Source organism: Psammomys obesus, unplaced genomic scaffold, assembly GCF_907164565.1.
Source record: "Psammomys obesus unplaced genomic scaffold, mPsaObe1.curated_primary_1811, whole genome shotgun sequence".
NCBI classification, from domain to species: Eukaryota; Metazoa; Chordata; class Mammalia; order Rodentia; family Muridae; genus Psammomys; species Psammomys obesus.
In genome coordinates this window covers 10,887,052-10,906,079 of record NW_026586550.1, presented here as the reverse complement: position 1 = coordinate 10,906,079, position 19,028 = coordinate 10,887,052, and the positions used below count along the sequence as shown (strand labels likewise).

The window sequence follows — 19,028 nt, the reverse complement described above, 5'->3', positions numbered from 1 at the left end:
CCAGGCTGTGGATCTCATCCCAGATGGCTGATGCATCTCAAAATGGGACTGTACTCCCATCCTTGTGTGCTCCACCCCAAGGGCTCCAACATGCTCCCAGGACACGTCTCTTCCCTCAGCTTCTGTGGCCCTCAGACTCTGGCACCAGACCCTGCGGTCTGTCAGGAAAAGCCTTCTATAACCTGCCACACGAGGAGGGGCTGCTTCTCCTGCCTCCTGTGCCCCTGGTTGCTCACTAGACCTTTTGGGCCTACCCAGCCCCATATAGACCTTTCTAAGCCTTGAACCTCAGGCCCAGAAAGGTCTTCTGTGACTGTGGATGTATAGGGAAACTTGTCACAGATTCGAAGAGTGCTACAAAGTCTGCTGTCCATTCACACCTATAGGTTACCACCCCACCTCCCAGGAGACGAGGAATCCCAAAGGGTTGTTTGCTTAGTCGGCTTTATACGACTATAACAAATATCTGAGGGAAAAAAATCAGCTTAGCTCTCCGCCTTAACTCCTTCCCTCCCAGCACCAGCGCTGGGCACCTCCTCTTGAGGCCTGGCCACCCTGCCAGTCTTCCCGCCCTTTCTTGCAACCTTTCTTCTCCAACCTAGTCTTTCTCTGTTTCTAAAGGAATAAAAAGAGAGGCCATCTTTGGATCTCCTTCCAGCGGCTCCTTTCCCAAGCTAAAAACTCCTCTCCTCAGACTCACTGAGGCCTCTCCAGCCCTGCCCACCGCCAGAGTCAGAGGATCATCCTTGAGGTCAGTGTGGGGTCAGTTAGGCAGGCACTGGTCTGTGTCCCATGTTCTCCTCAGCCGGAGTTGGGCAACCCCTTGAGAACTGGGAAGGAGGAAGCCCTACCAGACCTGTGGATCCCCAACCCCTATAGCACGCCTCGGGATCTTTGTTTTGACGTTGGAGTGCCTGTCCGGGTCAAAACAGTCATCCCTCTGCCGCCCACCTAACCCCCACCCCGCTCCCCACCCGCCTCGGGGTCTAACCCTCCCGCTGTTAGACCTGGAGGGAGGGATGGTGCTTGCCAGCCACCTCTCAGCCGAGCGAGCCCTCTTCTCAGGTGGCCTCTCGGCGGTTAGAGGAGCAGGCCCTGCCTTTCTTCTGTGTGGTCCTGTGTTGCTGGAAGAGCGGCCCTGAGGCACACAGGTGACGGTCCCACCCAGGCACCCCTGGAGGGCCATAGCTCCAGGGAGCTATCGTGTTGCTCAATCCCCGAGCTGAACCTTTCTGACTTTTCCGCTGCAGTTATTTGTGGACTACTTCTGGCCTGGTCTCTCCAACATCTCCTGAGTAGGATACGCTCGCTTGTCACCCTCAATGCCCGCAGCACTGCCCCAGGACCCGGAACACAATCCCTAGCCTTTCCCATGGTGGGAGTCAGCCTGTCCCAAGGTATGGCTGGCACCTTCCACTGTGAGGAGACTCAGGTTATATGTGAAGAACCCAACTCCAGGCGAAGGGGTAGGAAGGGGGACAGAGAAATAAAATGCGCTTCAGTGTCCAGGAGGATGAGAGCCTCAGCAGCCTCCGTGGGACGCTCCCCCGTGCTTTGCGAACTGCAGAGCAGGGAAGGCTGGACCAGATCCTCGTAAAAATCTGCCCGCTTGGATCTAGCCTTGGATAGCAGGCTGTGTGGCGAATCCTTCTGGGGTGGGCCCTGCTGAATCTGCTGGGTCATGAGGAGGTGGACTCTGAGGGCCAGTAGTCCTGTAACCTTGAACAATTTGATCTCTGCCTCGGTTTTCTCCGCTGTAAAATAACAACGACAAACCTATCCAGACTGAGAGCTAGGAGAGCTAGCTCACTGAGAGACCTGTTCCCTACCTAGCAGGTGACAGGCCTGAGCTTTGTCCCAAGTACCACAAAAATAAATAGATAGATAGATAGATAGATAGATAGATAGATAGATAGATAGATAGATAAATGAAACAAAAATCAACTTAAAGATATTAAGGTGAGCCGGGTGTGGTGTGTCACACCTTTAGTCCCAGCACATGGAAGGCAGTGGTAGGTGGCTCTCTGTGAGTTCTAAGACAGCCTGCTCTGCATAGCGAGTTCCAGGATGGCCAGGGCAGTTAAACAGAGAAATTCTGTCTCAGGGGGAGGGGGTAGATATTAAGGTTAAATGGGGAGCTTGGGACAATGGAGAAGATAAATAAGAAGGCTTTCTGCTGGGGCATGAGATAGTTAAGCCAGCCAAGATGAGAGAGAGAAAGGAGAGGAGTCTGAGAAAAACCAACACAGTCAGCCTTGGCAGGCCCTGGTGGACACCCACAAAGCCACTCACTGAGAGGTATGACAAGGTACTGCTGTCCTTTCCCCTATCACACCTCTCTCCTTAGCTCCCACCAGGGACCACCTGTGGTACTGGGGGCCAAACAAGGGGAACTGAAGGGGCAGAGCTGTAAGGCAAACACTAGAGAGAGAGGTGCCCGGTCCACTCCCCACCCCAGGAAGTGATCTTTTTGCTCGCTCACCCAATGAAAACAAACTGTGAGTACTTGCCTGGCCTGCCTGTGCCCTGGTGTGCGCTCTTCTCCCTCGGGAGCATAAGAATTGCAGCAACTGGGCTCAGAAGGAATTTGGGAGGAGGGTTTCCCCACCCACAGCAGAGGACAATGCTATGGCTCCTGTCCAAGACTGCCTGTCCCTGGCTTTAGGCAGAATATCATGGTGAAAGAAGGCTGTGGCCAACGGTGCTGCTTGCCTCCTGACAGCTCTGGCAGGGAGGACAGGGCAAGCAGTACTTTTCAAAGGGTGACCTGTTTCCTCCAGGCAGGCCCATCTCCCAAGGGCCCACTCTGCTATGAACTCAATCAGTTAACTCATCAATCGATAAGGTTAGCACTCTAGGCAGCCAATCACCATCCAATAGCACCTGAAAACCAGGCTTTTAACGCCTGAACCTTCTTGAAGGCCACTTCATATCCCAACCATAGCCAGGACGTGGTTTTCAACACAGGTGTTACGTGTTCCAACACGCAGATGACTCAGGGAGGTGTTTTCTCTTCTGTGTGCCGCCCTTCTCCAGGTCTGCAGCAGGAATGTTTTCTCAAGCCCATGGCTGCGCCATCTGCATGCCTGATAGGAAGCTGCCTTTTGAGCCTCAGCCAGAGGCTCAGAGCTGCTGCAGGTGAGTCCTTTACTAAATGATAATTGCTTTACGGCTCCCAGTTGAGAGTTGTCTGAGCACAAAGACATGTACATGAAGAAACTTGAAAGTGAAACCTCATCTGCTAAGGGACTGGCTAGGTCCTTTCCCCCCACCCCAGCCGCCGACCTGCAGAAAGCAGATCAGCCAGCGTGGGGATGACATGCCTGGGAATCAAGAGGACTAGGTGCTAGCATCTGCTGGGCACCTGCTGAGAGACTTCTGCTGTGTCATCGTGCGGTGGAGAATATCCCATGGGAAGAAAAGGAAAGCATGCCAGAGAGCTTGATTTTTATAACAAAGCCACTCCCAGGAGAAGCCATTAATCCATGAGTGGATTTTAATTAACTATTTAGATTTATTTTATTCTTTTACGTCTACGCGTGCTTTGGGTGCTCTGTGTACATACCTGGTGCCTGAGGAGGTCAGAAGAGGATGTCAGAGCTCCTGGTACTGGAGTTATAGATGGTTGTGAGCTGCCATGTGGGTCTGGTGATCGGGCTTAGGTCCTCTATGAGAGCAACAAGTGCTGCTAACCTCAGAACCATCTCTCCAGCCTTCGTGAGTGGATTCAGCCTCTCTGAGGGCTCATGGCCCGATCACCTCCCACAGCCCCATCTCCACCTGGGGATTATGTTTGCCACACATGAATTTGGGATTCAAGCCTTTGGAAGGACCTTCCAGAGTTACTGCAAAGAGTAAATGGACCCAGTGGCTGGGTGGCGTGTGTCACCTTTGATGGAAACCAGGTTTGAAAAATCACTGGGGCAATTTAAACATGACCTCTAGTGTGGCAATGCTGTCTGCTATGAAAGAGGAAGCTTTGGGAGGTTTGCTCTCCCCATCAAGGGCTCAGTGACAACAGAAAGCATGTTCACATGGAAACAAAAACTAAGCTGATATTGTGAAATTCCAACTGCAGGATCTAGGTGGGAGGTATATTTTGGCCATGATATATTTTGTATTATTGACAAAAATACATACCTAAAGCAATGAAAGGAAGGGAGGGCGGGAGGAAGAAAGGAGAGAAGGAAGGAAGGGGTCTGGCTGGTAGTTTGAGTCCATCTTGGTGGAGAGAGAATGACAGCCTGAGGCAGCTGGCCACACTGTGCCCATAACGAGGAAGCAGAGAGCAGTGCGCACTGCTGCTCAGAAAACCTGCTCCTTTAATTCAGTCCAGGGCCCCCACACGTGGACTGCTCTTCCCCACAGTCAACCCTCTGCAAAATCCAGGGCTGTGTTTCCATGCTGATTCTAAAACCAGCCAAATTGACAATAAAGATTAATTAAAACATTTTGGAGTCTTTTCACTTTCCTTTTTTTGTTTTTTGTTTATGTGTTTGTTTTCTGGGACAAGGTTTCTCTGTATAGCCTTGAACTCACTTTATAGACCAGGCTGGCCTCGAACTCACAGAGATCCTCCTGCCTTTTTGCTTTCCCGACTGCATGGATTATAGGTGTGTGTCACCGTGCCTGGCCTTTCTACCTTCCTTAATGTTTAAATTTTGTCAACTAAAAACTAGGAAAGAGAATCACTGAGGCATGGCCTACCAAGCACCCTGCCCACTGCCTGTTTGGCATTATTTATTAGCAAGTATTCACTAAGCCACTGGGTGACATCATCCCAGAGGCACAGGATGGGCACATCAGACCTTGACCCCAGACACAGCAAGCATTTCTAGAGAGCCAGGGACAAGCATTAAATGACGCCCACACGAGCATGGTGGGTGCTCACAGTCCAGAATGAGAGCGAGAACCGTGAGGAAGGGGTAGGAATGTCGCACTAGGGTCTGGACCTCTGAGCAGCAGAGGGAGGACCACAGGCTGAGGAGGAGCCATGAGAGACCCAGCTGAGGGAACCACCCACTTGTCTTTGTGGGTGCTCTAGCTCTAGGATGGCGTAGGGAGCCCCAGGGTGCCACAGACTCAAGTGCTCACGTTTGTTCCTCTCTGGGAATCAAGCTGTGGTAAACTCAGCAAGCCAGATACCATCAGGCTTCCTTGACCAGTGAACTCTATGGTGTGGCCAGGGTTCCTGCTGGGCCACTTCCTGGAACCAGCCAGTGACCTGGAACTGGCATTAGGGATCTCAGTGCCCCTTTAGCCAGGTCATGAGGCTGATCCAGACAATTCTCAGGAACACCATTAACAAATGAAAAGACGTTCAAGCTCATACTCATGCATAATTAAAGAAATGCATATTGAAGTTCAATAATTTCACCCACATGCTGTTTAAAAGCTAAGGAGATTGATAGCATGGCACCCTGGTGAGACTGAGGGCCCAGCCTCTGCGGGGTCATTTGGCACTAACTGCCACATTTGAAATTGGAACCACCCGTCAGCTCAGCATTTTCACTGGACTGAATCTATTCTGAGACATTCAGAGATAGGCTCTTTAAAAACATGGTACAAGAAGGGTAATGGAGTTAAGCCCACCCCATGTGTGACACTGGGCTATTTAACTGCAGAAACAGCTCAAATGCTCGCCAGCAGGGGCAGGGCAGAGGTTAGTGAGAGCAAAGCACCCAGGAGACTACAGCAGGTAGAAACTGAATGGCAGCTGGCCCAGGGGTCTGAGAGCAGCAGCTCCGGTGCCCTTTTTCTCTGGCCTTAGTGAGAGTGAGCTCTGGGCTCTTACCTCCTAAACGAGGCCATACTGCCTGGAGAGGTTACTAAAACACTGGTCTAGACACTAATCCCCAACCATCTTGGAGCTTAATCTCTGGATTTTCGTGATGGAAATGGTCTCTATCTAGTCCCCAATTTCAGCCTATCTCTTAAGTGATTACAGTTACCTCTTTTATATGGCAAATGTTGCAGTAGCCTTGATCAGGTTCCATGAAACCTTTTGAGAGAAAGCTATTTCTTCCTGTCAAAGAGTGTACTGCACCTCTGGCCTCGTGTGGAGACCTAACGTTCTAAACTACTCAAAACACAGGAGTTAATCCACTGGGCCTGTCACTCTTCTAGCCATAGGACCACCCCTCAGAAAGACCAATTTACCCTACATGGTGCTAAAGAGATGGGAGAAATAACTATTCCCTTAAATGAGATAATGTGCTTCTGCTTCTCAGAATCCCAGCCCTCTGGACAGTTGATACCGAGGCTGTGTTAGCCATGACCTCCCGGAGAGTCCTAGCTCAGACTTGTCTTCCGTCTCTGATGCTGGCCAGAGCCTAAGTACACTACCTCACACACTCTGGGCTTTTATTTAATTATTTAATTATTTATTTTACTCTTTGATGCTACCTACCCGCCACATGGCTAACTCAAAGTGAGAGAAGAATGAGAGGAAGGAAGGACCACGGTCGATATTTGTCCTTAGCATCTGCCCCTCTGCATGTAAGATCTGAGGAACTCACCTAGCTTAGGGTGTTGCACCATAGAAGCTGGAAATGGCCCCTGGCACCAGGGCTGTTGTTGCAGAGCAATGAGAACAAAGTGTAGCTCTTATTTCAAAGGGACCCAAAGCCTTGGAAGTACTTGGGCTTCCTGCCACTTGCATTTGAGTAAATGATACGCTAAATGTGGTGGTTCGTTTAACTGTTAACCTGACACAACCTGTAATTACATGGGAAGAGTCTTAACTGAGGAATTATCTAGATCGGGTTGGCCTGTGGGCAGATCTGTGGGAGACTGACTCCATTGGCAGCTGATGTGGAAAAACCCAGCCTACTGTGGGTGGAACCATTCCCTAAGCAGAGAGGTCTGAACTCTATAAGTCCAGCTAAACACAAGCAAACAAGGAACATGAAAACACTTGTTTCTCTCTGCTCTAGACTAGCCACTTTGAATTTCTGCTTTGATGTCCCCTCAGTGATGGACTGTGACCATAAACGTTTGCTTTCTCCTCTTTTTTTTTTTTTTTTTTTTTCTTTTTTGGTCAGGGTGCTTCGTCAGAGCAATTGAAATGAAACTAGAACATTAGAGTACAGCAAGAAGACAGGATACATGAGAAGTATACACAATGTCTCATGAAGCTCACAGATGTGAACTCATTAGCCTGGGCCCCCGCTGAAACCAGAAACCTGGAGACTGGGACAGTATCTGCAGATCTTCTCCCTGGAGCTGATCCCCCAACTCTGCCTTTCTCGCATCAAGTGCCAGATTCCTGCGGAGGAGCATCTCAGAAGCCACTAAGGGAGTCACAGGAAAAGGCAGGTGCCACAGACATGCTGTTCTGACCACCCAGGTGCCGGAGAGCCCTCCCTGAACACAGCTTAGTGGGTCGGAAGGGCTGCCAGGGTAAAGTCCCACAGACTGAGTGGATTTAATTATCTCCTCAATTCTGGAGACCAGAAGTTCAAGATCAAGGTGTCAGGAGGGTTGGTTCCTTGGGAGAGCATCCATTCTTTGCACTTCTCCTAGCTTCTCACAGCTTGCCAGTGTGCATCTTCATTAATGTCTTTGCTGTGTTTGTCTGTTTGGCTTCTGGATGCATTATCCTGATCCCTGCCTTCAAGTTCTAGTATTTTCTCTGTGCACACATCTCTGTAAATTTCCCTTTTTGTTTTCCACCACTCACCTTTGAACTACCTCTTTTCTCTGCCAGCCCTAACCTGGAGCACTGGCTAAAAACAGTCATGGCCTCCTGCCTCTTCAGAGGCGTGGAAGGGACTGCAAGGAGTCTGCATTTTAAAAGGCTACTCAGAGACAGGAGAGACCGTTCAGTGATAAAAACTTGCTTCCCTATCATGAAAAAATCAAGTTCAAATCCCAATACCAATATCCAGTGGTTCCCAAATGCCTGCAATCCAGGTTCACGATAGCTGAGCTTCCAGAGACGGCCATAGCTCCCTGGTACACACACCTCAGTACTAAAAGCAAATCTATAACAACAAAACTGTGTTAAACCAATTGCAGTGGTGCATGCCTTTAATCCCAGCGTATGAGAAGCAGGTGCTTCTGTGAATTCAAGGCCAGCCTGATCTGCATAGCATGCTCCAAGATAGACAGGACTACCTAGGAAAATTGTTTCAAAAAAAAAAAAGCAAAAAAGCAAAAAGGCAAAACAAAATAAAACCCAACAGAAACAACAAAAGCAAAACAAACGGAAAACTCCACAAAACTTTATTTAGACCATCATACTACCTGCCTCACTAGGCTAATGGAGAGAGCGCCCCACACTTCGTGGGAAAACGTGCATTCATTCCTCACTTTTTTGGTTTTGTTTTTAGCTTTGTTTTGGTAAGACAGGGTTTCTCTATATAAACCCACAGCGAGGTCTGGACCTGGCTATATAGACGAGGGTGGCCTCAAACTCAGAGATGCCTCTGAGTTTGGGATTAAAGGTCTGGGCAAGGCGGCTCCTCATCCCTCATTCTCTGTTAGTCTACTAGCAGTCAAGCTTCCAGAACTGGCATCAGAACTTCAGCCTTTCACCCTCTTCCAAACTGTGCAAGCAGTGACCCCCTGCCACCATTCCTTTCCTTTGCTCTGATACTTCTGAAGTCCTTGTCCACGCAGACTTAGCCAATCGCTTCCCGCTCAGTCAACAACTGAACCTACTCGCGGCACAGAGCCAGCGGGGGCGGGGGCGGGGGGGGGGGGGGGGGGGGGGGGGGGGGGGGGAATGGGTGGGGCTCGGGATGAAGAAGAGGAATCTGCTAGGCCGGGTTCCAGGTGCTGCCTTTCGAGCCACCGCCCTTTGGGTGACTCGCTCAGCGGGGCCGTCCCTGCAACTTCGCCGGGGAAGGAGGGGGCGTGGCCAATCCATAGCCACAGCCAATCACAGAGGGGTCCTCTAGTGAAGGATGTAGCTGGCAACTTCAGAAGGGACCCAAACTCGGCGGCGGCGAGTCTCGGGGTCTCTGCGCGCGCGATGGAGGGGACCCGGGAAGGCTCTGGAGGCGGCCAGGCCGAGGTCCGGACCCCGGAGGAGTCCTTGGAAAGGACGGAAGTGGAGCAGCCTCAGGTCCCCGCGAAGGCGCCACAACCCGGGCTTCCCAACGGCAGCCCGAGCCCGGAGAGGGCCGGGGGAGAGGCGTCGGACGCGGAGCTGCAGGAGCCCTCGGAGGAGAAGCCTCAGCCTCCCGCCCTGCCCGGTTCCCCGCGCGCGCCTCCGCTCAGCCTGGGCTACGGCGCCTTCCGCCGCCTGGGTTCCTGCAGCCGCGAGCTGCCGCCGCCGAGCCCCTCGTGGGCCGAGCAGCCCCGGGACGGCGAGGCCGAGCTGCAACCCTGGGCGGCGTCGGGGGAGCCGGGGCCCTGGACGCCCGTGGAGCTGCAGGTGGACGTGCGCGTGAAGCCCGTGGGCGCGCCTGGGGCTAGTCGCGCGCCCTCGCCGGCGCCGTCCACGCGCTTCCTCACCGTGCCCGTGCCGGAGTCGCCCGCCCTCGCCCGCCGCTCGGCCCCCGCGCCCCAGCGGCTGCCGCGCGCCCCGTCACCGGGCTCCACGTGGGGCCGAGGCTCGCCGCTTGCCGCGACCGAGCGGGTCGGGCCGGCTGAGGCTTGCACGGCCTCCCCGGGCTCGCCCGCCTGCCGCTGCCGCTGCCGCTGCCAGGAGCCGGGGCTGACCAAAGAAGACACCGCGCTGCTGCAGCGCGCAGGCGTGGACAGCAAGAAACTGCCGCGGGCCATCAGGCTCCTCGGTGAGTGCTCAGCGGCGCCCGCGCCCGTCCCTGAGTTAGACTAACCAGGAGTCCATCTGGCTGGCCAAGCCCGTCCTGCTTCTCTGTCTCAGAACTAATAAGAACCAAACCAGGATCCTGCTCCTACCCCGGGGGACTTGTCTTTCCTTCTCGGTGAGCGCAGCGGGTTGGAGAGGTAGAGGTGGAAAGCGCTCTGAAAGAAGGGCAGTGATTCAGAATCACGGACAGTGACGGCCTGGGCAAGTCCAAGGACCGGGCTCCGCTCTCTCCGCCCGAGGGCGGTCACCTGTCGGTGCACACCGAGCTGGCCCCGAGCCAGGCGACTGGGGCGTGCGTGCGTGCGTGTTTTCCTTTGCTGGAGACATAGAGGCGAGTCTAGCCCCGCAGACTAACTACCCCGTGTTAGTTCACTTTCTGCTGCTGTGGTAAAACCCTGGCCAAAACTAACTTGGGGAGGGAAGGAATTATTTGGCTTACAGGTTGCAGTTTATCGTCAGGGGAGCCGAAGCAAAACCACAGAGGGAAGGCTGCTTACTGGCTGGCTGCTCAGCTTGCTTTCTCCTGCCCCCTGCCCCCTCCCCACGCCGCGCCCCGTGGTAATGAAGAAAATGCCCTGCAGACTTGTCTACAGTCTGTATTTGTCAATCCGATGGATGTATTTTCTCGAGGTTACCCAGGGGCTCCGAGACTTAAAGCACTAGAAACTTGTAAGTCTGTGGGCAGTGCTCAGCAGTGTAGGGTGAGTTCGCCTTCACCGTTGCCGGTGTAAGTTTCCCCCACACTTGACGTCTCCAGCTGACACAGGCTCCCTAGTACACGGTGGTGTTATCTCACTGAGGCTCCGGGCCAGACCCGCTTACCTCACCTTAGTGCTAGATCCTCTGCTGTCAATTCCAGTGGTAACAGGGTGGATCCTTTTGCTCGCGCTCTTTGCCTCCCGCCTCATGGTTAAAGACCCTCATGTCCTGGGTCCAGGAGAGCCTCCATTTTGCGGGCCAACTGACCAGCAGTCTCACCTCTATCTGAACCTTAATTCCTCTTTGCCAAATGGCCTAGTGTGTTTATTGGTTCTAGGGATAATGACATGGACATCTTTAGTGAGATGTTATAACTTTTTATCAATTTTTTTTGTATTTATTTTAAATTTTATGTGTATGAGTATCTGCTTGTATGTCTGTGTACCTTATGCTTCAGGTGCCTACAGAGGCCAGAAGAGGGTGTCAGATCCCCGGGACTGGGATTAAAGGCAGTTGTAAGCCACTCTGCAGGCGCCGCCAGTACTCTTGGCCACTGAGCCGTCTCAGTGCTGAAGTGACATTATTGGATTTGTTCTAGAAGTTCAGCGCTGTCAGTTCAGCGCTGACAGTCCAGTGGAGGAAAGCTGCGGCAGAGAGGAGTAATGGTAAAAGACAGGGCTCAGAAGCAGACTCAATGGGCGGGACCACGGGCGGGTACAGCTAAGCTAGCAGAAGGATGGAGATCTCTCCCATGATTCTGAGGGATAACTGGATGGTGGATCTTTTACTCTTCCGCAAAGAAAAACACGGGAAGAGATGGAGAAGTAAATAAGAAGGTGTACGGTATAGTGAGAATTTTGGGGTTCGGTTTCTTAAAAAAGAAACAGAAATATTATAAAAAATATTATAATAAAAATATTATAAAAATATTTTTGTTTTAATCCCAGGAATGGGGGATATGAAGCTGCCTCGCAGCAGCTGATTCTGATTTGCCTCGTGCTCTGGTTGGGGTGTGATTTTGCCAGGCTGCAGATAGTTCCTATGATTGTGTGACTTTTGGAATCGTGGGAGCTTTTTAGGAGGTCTGTAAATACTAGGGCCCGGAGAGGTGGGTTGGGCTGGCTGTTGGTGGTTGCAGTATATTAAGTCATACGCAAAAAGAAAAGAAACTAAATTCTGCCCCACCCCCTCCATCAAGGAACCCAGAGCCCCTAATCAGCAGGAAGTAGCCTAATGATAACTTTCTGACCCCTGATTTTATTCAGGGATTGCTTTCCTTCTCTATCCTTTTCCCCTTCTTATCTAGTGTTAGGGGCTTGAAAGGGTGGAAGAAAGAAGAAACCAACCACAAACCAAACAGAAATAATGGCTGCAGCCTTGGTCTGCAGGATGTTGCTTGGATTAAGGAACTACACTAAGATCTCCTGGGAGATCAAGTGTGTTATCAAAACGAGAGGCAGTCTAAGCAAGACCCTGAATTGCTGGACCCCAGTCAGTAGATGCCACAGGCCAGCTACTTCTCAGTCCTGTGTGAACTTGGAAGGAGCAAGCCACTGTGGGAACAGCACTGCTTGGTCTAGTCCTTTGTTTCTTTGGACAGGTAAATTGAAGGAACTGTCTAGCTGTTAGTGAAGGTACTGAAGGCCAGGAGACATTTTAAGACAGGGTTTTGTATATGCTAGGCTGGCCTCAAACTCACTATATAGCTGAAGAATTACCTTGCACATCTGATTGTCTTGCCCCAACCTCCAAAGTGCTAGGATGTAAAAGTAACTTTTATTCTCCTGAAGTAATTGTCATCACCAAGGCTTACTGCCCTCATCTGCTAACCTAGGCCTAGGCCTGGAAGCTTCTAGCCTCAGTACAATCTAATGTAGGCCTAGAATGTTTTCAGTCTCCAAGACTTACTGCAAAATAAGCTCAGAGACCTTTCTAGTTCTTTCTGAAATCTTGTGGTTGGTCCAACTCAGCTGTTCTAGCTCAAATACCTCAAAGGTGACTGATTCAAACTGGCTTCTCTCAGTTTCTGACTGAATTGCTCTGCTTAGCCACAAACTAACTGTAGCAATCTGGTCTAATCATTTGGCTTCTTCTCATTCTCTGGCTCAACTGTCTCTGCTGACCTGCACTAAACTCACTCTTCCTTCATTCAACTAACCTTTACCTTCATTGTTTGGGATTAAAGGTGTGTACCAAGGGCATGTCTGTAGTCTAGCCACAGTATTCATGTTGCTGGATTAAAATCCCTCTACACTAGGATTACAAGAATATGCTACCATACCTGATTTATGTGGTACTGAGGATGCATGTTAGGCAAGTACTCTATCAAGCTGAGCTGAGAGAGGGGAAGGGAAGGCTGTAGCCCCCTGTGGTAAATGCTTCTCCCTCAGATCTTGGCTTGGACTTAAACTCTTTTACCCCCCCCCCAGGGCAATTTAGGGTGTCTCTGTCTCATACTATCATTTGGACTGTGCTTCATTGTCCCAGGATTCTCCACACAGGCTATGATTGCCTCCTTCTAAGTATCTCTTTGAGGGGTGGAAGGTAGAGGCATGGACTTGCCCACATCTCTGATACCTGGCACATCAATGTCTTCTCAGACAGTCTGTCTATCTGTACAAGTCAGAACTTCTTATTCCCTGGATCCCTCTGGGGAGAAGACAGGGTGTTTAATCTTAGTGGTTGTCTTGCAATTAGCATACCTCCTATGGAATAGGCTATGAAGGCATATCCCACCTGGCCCCAGTCCTCCATAGTCCAGGCAGTGGGGAACATTCACAAAGCAACAGCCCAAGTCAGTCTGACCATAGTGTAGAGGCCAGGGAGGCTGCTGTAATGGGGGGGGGGGTCCTTTGGAGGTGAGCCAACATTAAAATTCCAAAGATGGTCCAGGTTTGGATGGGGTCTTGGGTGGTTAGGATTTTGAATCAAGAATGTTCTTGGTGCTCAGTGCAGAGGAAGACCAATGTCACCATATAGAGGGGAGCAGGGGTCCTGAGGAGGCGAACCTGTTAAGCCTGACACAGGTATAACCCTCCCCCACTTTTTTTTCTTTTGGGGACATTATGTCCCTTAGCAGTAACTGCAGAATTAATTTCAAAGTCCATGGTTGGAGGAAGGAAGAAAACATATTAAGGGGACCCAGATCTGTCTTGTGTTTTTACAAGATGAGTGTGTTTACAGTGTATTTGTGTTACTTTGTGGCTAAGAGATGCTTCATAAGCTTGGAGTGGTGACTCAAACCTGCAACTCCAGCTCCCAAGAAGCAAAGGACTAAGAGTTATTGGCCACCCTGGGCTACATGTTGAGACCCTGTCTTTAAAACAAAACAGGCAGGTGTGACCTGTAATCCTTACATGCTGGAAGGAGTAAGAAGTTTGAAGCTAGCCTGGGTCAGAAAGCTCCAGGGCACCTGAGCTATAAAAACCTATTTTCAAAAGGTGAAAAAGAAAATGGTGGTGTAGGGCCTCACCAAGCTCAGCAGTTTGGAACTAGCTGGGTCTCCCTACTTGGCGTGGGAGAGCTTATTCACCTACTGGGTGGTGGTGATTGTTTTTGTGCTCTGCTTTCTGAAAGTGAGAGCTAATTGCAGGCTCAGCCACAAGAGTTACATTGACTATAGTGACTGGTGGGTTTATCTTCCTTGTCTTAGCCCAGGCTTCCAGTTCTGCTTTTATAATTTTCGAGCCTTCAGTCAGGGCTGGAACATAGCTCAGCGGTAGAGCATTTGTCTACCATGAACAAGACCCTGGTCCAGTGCCGTTTGAAAAAAAAAAATCACGAACCTCAATTTCTATATATTTGGTGGTGGTGGTTTACTTTTAACGTGTATCAGTGTTTTGCCTGCATTTATGTGTGTGCATCATCTTTCTGGTGCCTGCAGAGGCCAGAAGAGGGCATCAGATCCTTTGAGACCGAAGTTGTGAGTTCCCACGTGGGTGCTGAAAATTGAGAGTCCTCTGGAAAGGCAGCCAGCGTTCTTAATTCCTGAGCCATCTCCAGGCCCTGGACTGCCCCTGCCTTAGCCTCCTGAATTTTGGGACTACAGGCTTGCATCACCACAGCTGGCTATCTGGCTTCTTTGGCTTAACATTTTTAAGGTTTGTTCATTCGTTTAACACACTTCTGATCACTGAAGGGTTTTCTCCAATACAAATGAAAAAAAAAGGGGGGGGGGTTTGAAAGGTTCCTGAGACTTTTGAGGTTTAGTAACAGCAAATGTGTTCTATTAAAACCTTGCAAACTCTCATCTCTTTGTGTGGACACTTAACATTCATATATGTATGTAGCATATGAGTACACACATTCTTTTTCTAAGTCAATTATTCTTGGTTCTGTGGAACTCAATGTATAGACCAGCCTAGTTTGGAACTGACAAGAGATCTGCCTGCCTCTGCCTCTTATGTGCTGGGATCAAAGTTGTATGTCACCATGCCTGGCTCAACTATTTTTTAAAATAAATCCTGCTGCAGGACCTTTTGTTTTCCTTGCAGTCTGAAAAAACATGGGAACTGTCTTCTTCCCGCCCTTGTCCTCACTCATCCCCGAGGAGGGAGTGACCCCAAGGGCCCTTGCAGCCAGGTTCTAGGAGGGAGCACTCCTCTTTACTGTTGCTCTTCAAGCCTCTGTGTCCCGAGAGGTTTCAGAAGGCTTAAGAGGGGTGAGCACTGAGCTGTTGCACTTCTCATGACATGGCTGCTGCTGCCTTTCACTCTCCATCTTCCACTGGCTTGCCAGGTGTTTTTCGGCTTGACGGGACCTAGAATCAGGCAGGATCTGGGCCTCTGGACAGCCTATAGGGATTACCTTGACTGTGTTAACTGATGTGAGAAGCCCTGTCTTACCGTTCCCTGTGCTGGGATCTTGGATGGTATAAAATGAGGATGGATGCTGGAGATGGTGGTACATTTGTAATTCCAGCACTCAGGAGACAGAGGCAGATGGATCTCTTGAGTTCAAGGCCAGCCTGGTCTACAGAGTGAATTCCAGGACAGCCAGGGTACACAGAGAAACCCTGTCTCAGAGGAAAACGTAAAAATAAAGTGGGGACAGGAAACTGCACTACCACGCATCCCTCCCTCACTGTTTCCTTGTTGTGGAAGTGATGTGACCAACTGCTTCAGGCTCCCATTGCCACGATGGGCTATACACTTGAATTGTGAGCCATCATAAACCCTTTCTGCCCTAAGCTGCTTTTGTCAGTGTATTTTATCAGAGAGCATTAAGACTGTATCTTGGGCTGGGCTTTTTAGCAACTTCTTTAAAAATACACTTTATTGTGGTGGACACGCATGTAGCATATGTGCAGGGGACAACTTGTAAGAGTTGATTTTCTCCTTCTACCATGTGGGTACCAAAGGTAAACATCAGTCGTGGTGACAAGCGCCTTCATCTGTTGAGCCATGGTTACAGCCTGTAATCCCAGTTTCTCAGAAGGCTAAGGTAGGAGGATCACATGTTTGAAACCAGATTGGGAAACACAGAAAGACCCTATTTCAAAACATAAGGATAGTTGGGTGTGGTGTTTCATACCTTTAAACCCAGGACTTTAGAGGCAGAGGCAGGTAAATTTTTTATTTTAGTTCAAGGCCAGCCTGGTCTACACAGTGAGTTCCAGGACAGTCAGGACTACGTAGAGAGAACCTTTCTCAAACAATCAAACAGAAAACTCCTAAGGATAGGATAACAGAAAATAGATAGTGTGCCTGTCTCCTGTCACCCATACTCTCACTCCCTGCCCACATCCTCCCAAATACCTGGGGCATTGGGCCCTGGAGCCATAGACAAGGCTGCCAACAACTCACAGTTGTAGAGAACTGAGTTTGCATCTGTCTTCACTTAGTGGCCTCAAAGACCTGGAGAGGCAGCTGGGATTTTGATGAAAAACTTAACATCTAGATTAAGTCAGAACTTGACCTTGATTAACCTTGTGGAGTTACAATCTAGCTGCAGTGAGAATTCTGGAATTTTGGTTTAAAAAACACAGATATAAGAATGTTTTTGTTTTAATCTTAGGTGTGGGGATGTGGGGCTGCTTCAGGTTGGCAGCAGCTATGACTTGCCTTGTATTTTAGCAGAGGTGTGGTTTTGCCAGCTAAGGATAGTTTGTGCAACTGTATGATGTTTTGGAACACTGGGAACTTTTCAGAGAGTATATAAATGCAAGAGTCTCGAGAGGGTTGGTTGCAGGTTGTTGGTAGTCGTGCTTAAAAAAAGAAACAAGAAAAAAATTAGATTCAAGGATCTCCCTTCCTCTCCCCCCCTTCTTTTTCATCCAGTGATAGGGGGTGAAACTGGAGGGGATAAAGGGTGGGAAAGAAAAGAACCCAAAAGCAAAAGTCCAGCCTCTGCTCTTTCTTCTGTGGCATGTTACCCATAGTGTCCTGGCTCCTCTGTCACCTGCTGCCTGTAGACACCTCACCCACATCTGTGGCATCTACACTACTACTGTCTGGCACACAGGTGCACTGCACACGGTGTGGGTGTGTGGCAATGGCTTATTCTGTTTTGAAGAGCCTTAATCCTCTAGTCAAGTGAGAAAGAACTAGAGTATATTCTAGCATGTTTCTCCTAAATATGATCTAACCTGGGTGTTTTGCCTAGGTATCCTGATCCAAGGTGGCCACAGAGCTGGTATGGGTGGGATGCGGACCAGTGCGGTTGGGGTCGTCTAACTTGCCTTTGTTCCCTCTCCAGGGCTGTCCCTGTACATGAAGTCCCTGCGCTGGGCTCTGGTGGTCATGGCTGTGTTGCTGGCAGTCTGCACTGTAGCCACTGTGGCACTGGCCTTTAGAGGTGGTACGGTATCCCATCCCTATTCTGCGTATTATTTATAGCACCTTGAGACCAGCATGAGATCAAAGGTGCAGCCCGAAGTCATTAGCTTTTTTAACAAAGACAAGAAAGCTTGACCCTTTCCTCCCATCAGTCATAACTTGTGACCTGACTGGTATTGAGAATACCAGTCCCCATCCAGGGGAACTCAGCATGGTGTGAAAGCTGTATAGCACTCTAGGGTGCTCTTTCCCCACCATCCTTCCCACCTGAAGTCTTGCCAGCTCCCTATCAGTAGATTCACCCCCCCTCAGCCAAAGTCATGGGCAGGTTTTGTTTTTGTTTATTCAGTGTATTCATGCATAGATCCTTAAAATCTTCCCTTGACTCACAGATCTCTGCTTTCAGGAGCCAGGTGCCAGCCATGCCCTCAAGGCTGGATGTGGTTTCAGGAACACTGTTACTATCTCTCTGAGGAAGCTCAAGACTGGGAAGGAAGTCGGGCATTCTGCTCAGCCCACCATGCCACACTGCTCCTCCTGAGCCACACCCAGGTGAGAAGGGCTGGCTAGGAGAGGGGATGTATCATCCCAGATCCCTGAATCTTAGTCCTGGAAGGAACCTCTAGATTAAGTCCTTCATACTATGGGAGTCACCAAGGCCCAAAGGAATAAAGTGACATGCACAGGAACCAGACATCAGGTGTCCAAGGGTTTCATTCTAAGAAGGCAGAGCTGGGGTGATCCCATGCAACATGGGTTACCCAGTTAATAGTGAGCTCAGGAGCCAGGTTTGCTGGGAGAGACCCATGAGTCCTCCTAGGATGTGGTATAGAAAACACAGCATGTTTAGTGGTGTGCAAGTGTCAGGTACTGGCTCTAAGTGCTGGGGAACAAAGCATCTCAGAAATCACCTAGAGCCTTGTGACCATAGCACTTTTCTTTTTTTTCTCTTTCCTGTCTTCCTTCCTTTCTTCTTTCTTTTTCCTTTTTGACAGGCTCATTATGTAGTCCTGGCTGGCCTGAAACTTTCTATGTAGACCAAACTGCCTCAGACTCACTCTGCCTCCTGAGTGCTGAAATTCAAGGCATGTATCACCATGCTCAGCTTAAAAGATTTATTTTTATTTGTGTGTGTGTGTGTGTTTCTGCATTTGAGTACAGGTGCACATGGAGACTAAAGAGGTCAGATCCCCTGGATCTGGAATTACAGGTGGTTATGAACCACCTGATATAAATGCTGAAAACTAAATACAGGTCCTCTGAAAGAGCAGCAAGAGAGAAGCCAGTCACCTCTCCAATCTTGTGATTCTCTTTCTATGTGTGTGTGTACCTGTCTGTATGTCTAAATGAGGGTTATATTGCTGTGATAAAAAAAAACAAAAAAACAAAACAAAACAAAACAAAAAAAACCATGACCAAAGGCAACTGGAGGGGGGGGGGTGTTTCTCTCCTGTTAGAGCTTGTAATCCATCATTCTGGGAAGTCAGGGCAGGAGCTGATGCAGACGCCATGGAGGAGTGCTGCTTACTGTCTTGCTCCCTATGACTTGCTTATGCTATCCAAGACCACCTGCCTGGAGTAGCACTGCTTACAATGAGCTGGGTCCTTTCACATCAGCCATTAATCAAGAAAATACACAAGAGACTTGCTTTTTGTTGTTTTTCAAGAGAGGGTTTTAGTGTGTAAAAGGCCTGGCTGTCCTAGAATTCACAGAAACCCACCTGCCTTTGCCTCCTGAGTGCTGAGATTAAAGGCATGCACCACCACATCTG

General features: G+C 49.8%; 1 protein-coding gene across 1 annotated transcript in view; it reads left to right on the top strand.

Annotated features, from left to right (window-relative positions):
- Positions 1-8,950: 8,950 nt before the first annotated feature.
- Klrg2 (killer cell lectin like receptor G2) overlaps positions 8,951-19,028 on the top strand; it is a 13,254-nt gene continuing 3,176 nt past the window's right edge. Inside the window, exons 1-3 of the mRNA XM_055602133.1 lie at positions 8,951-9,743; positions 17,177-17,278; positions 17,663-17,808. Coding sequence (XP_055458108.1) covers positions 8,978-9,743; positions 17,177-17,278; positions 17,663-17,808 — 1,014 coding nt within the window. The 5' untranslated portion in view covers positions 8,951-8,977. The remainder of the gene's footprint in view (positions 9,744-17,176; positions 17,279-17,662; positions 17,809-19,028) is intronic.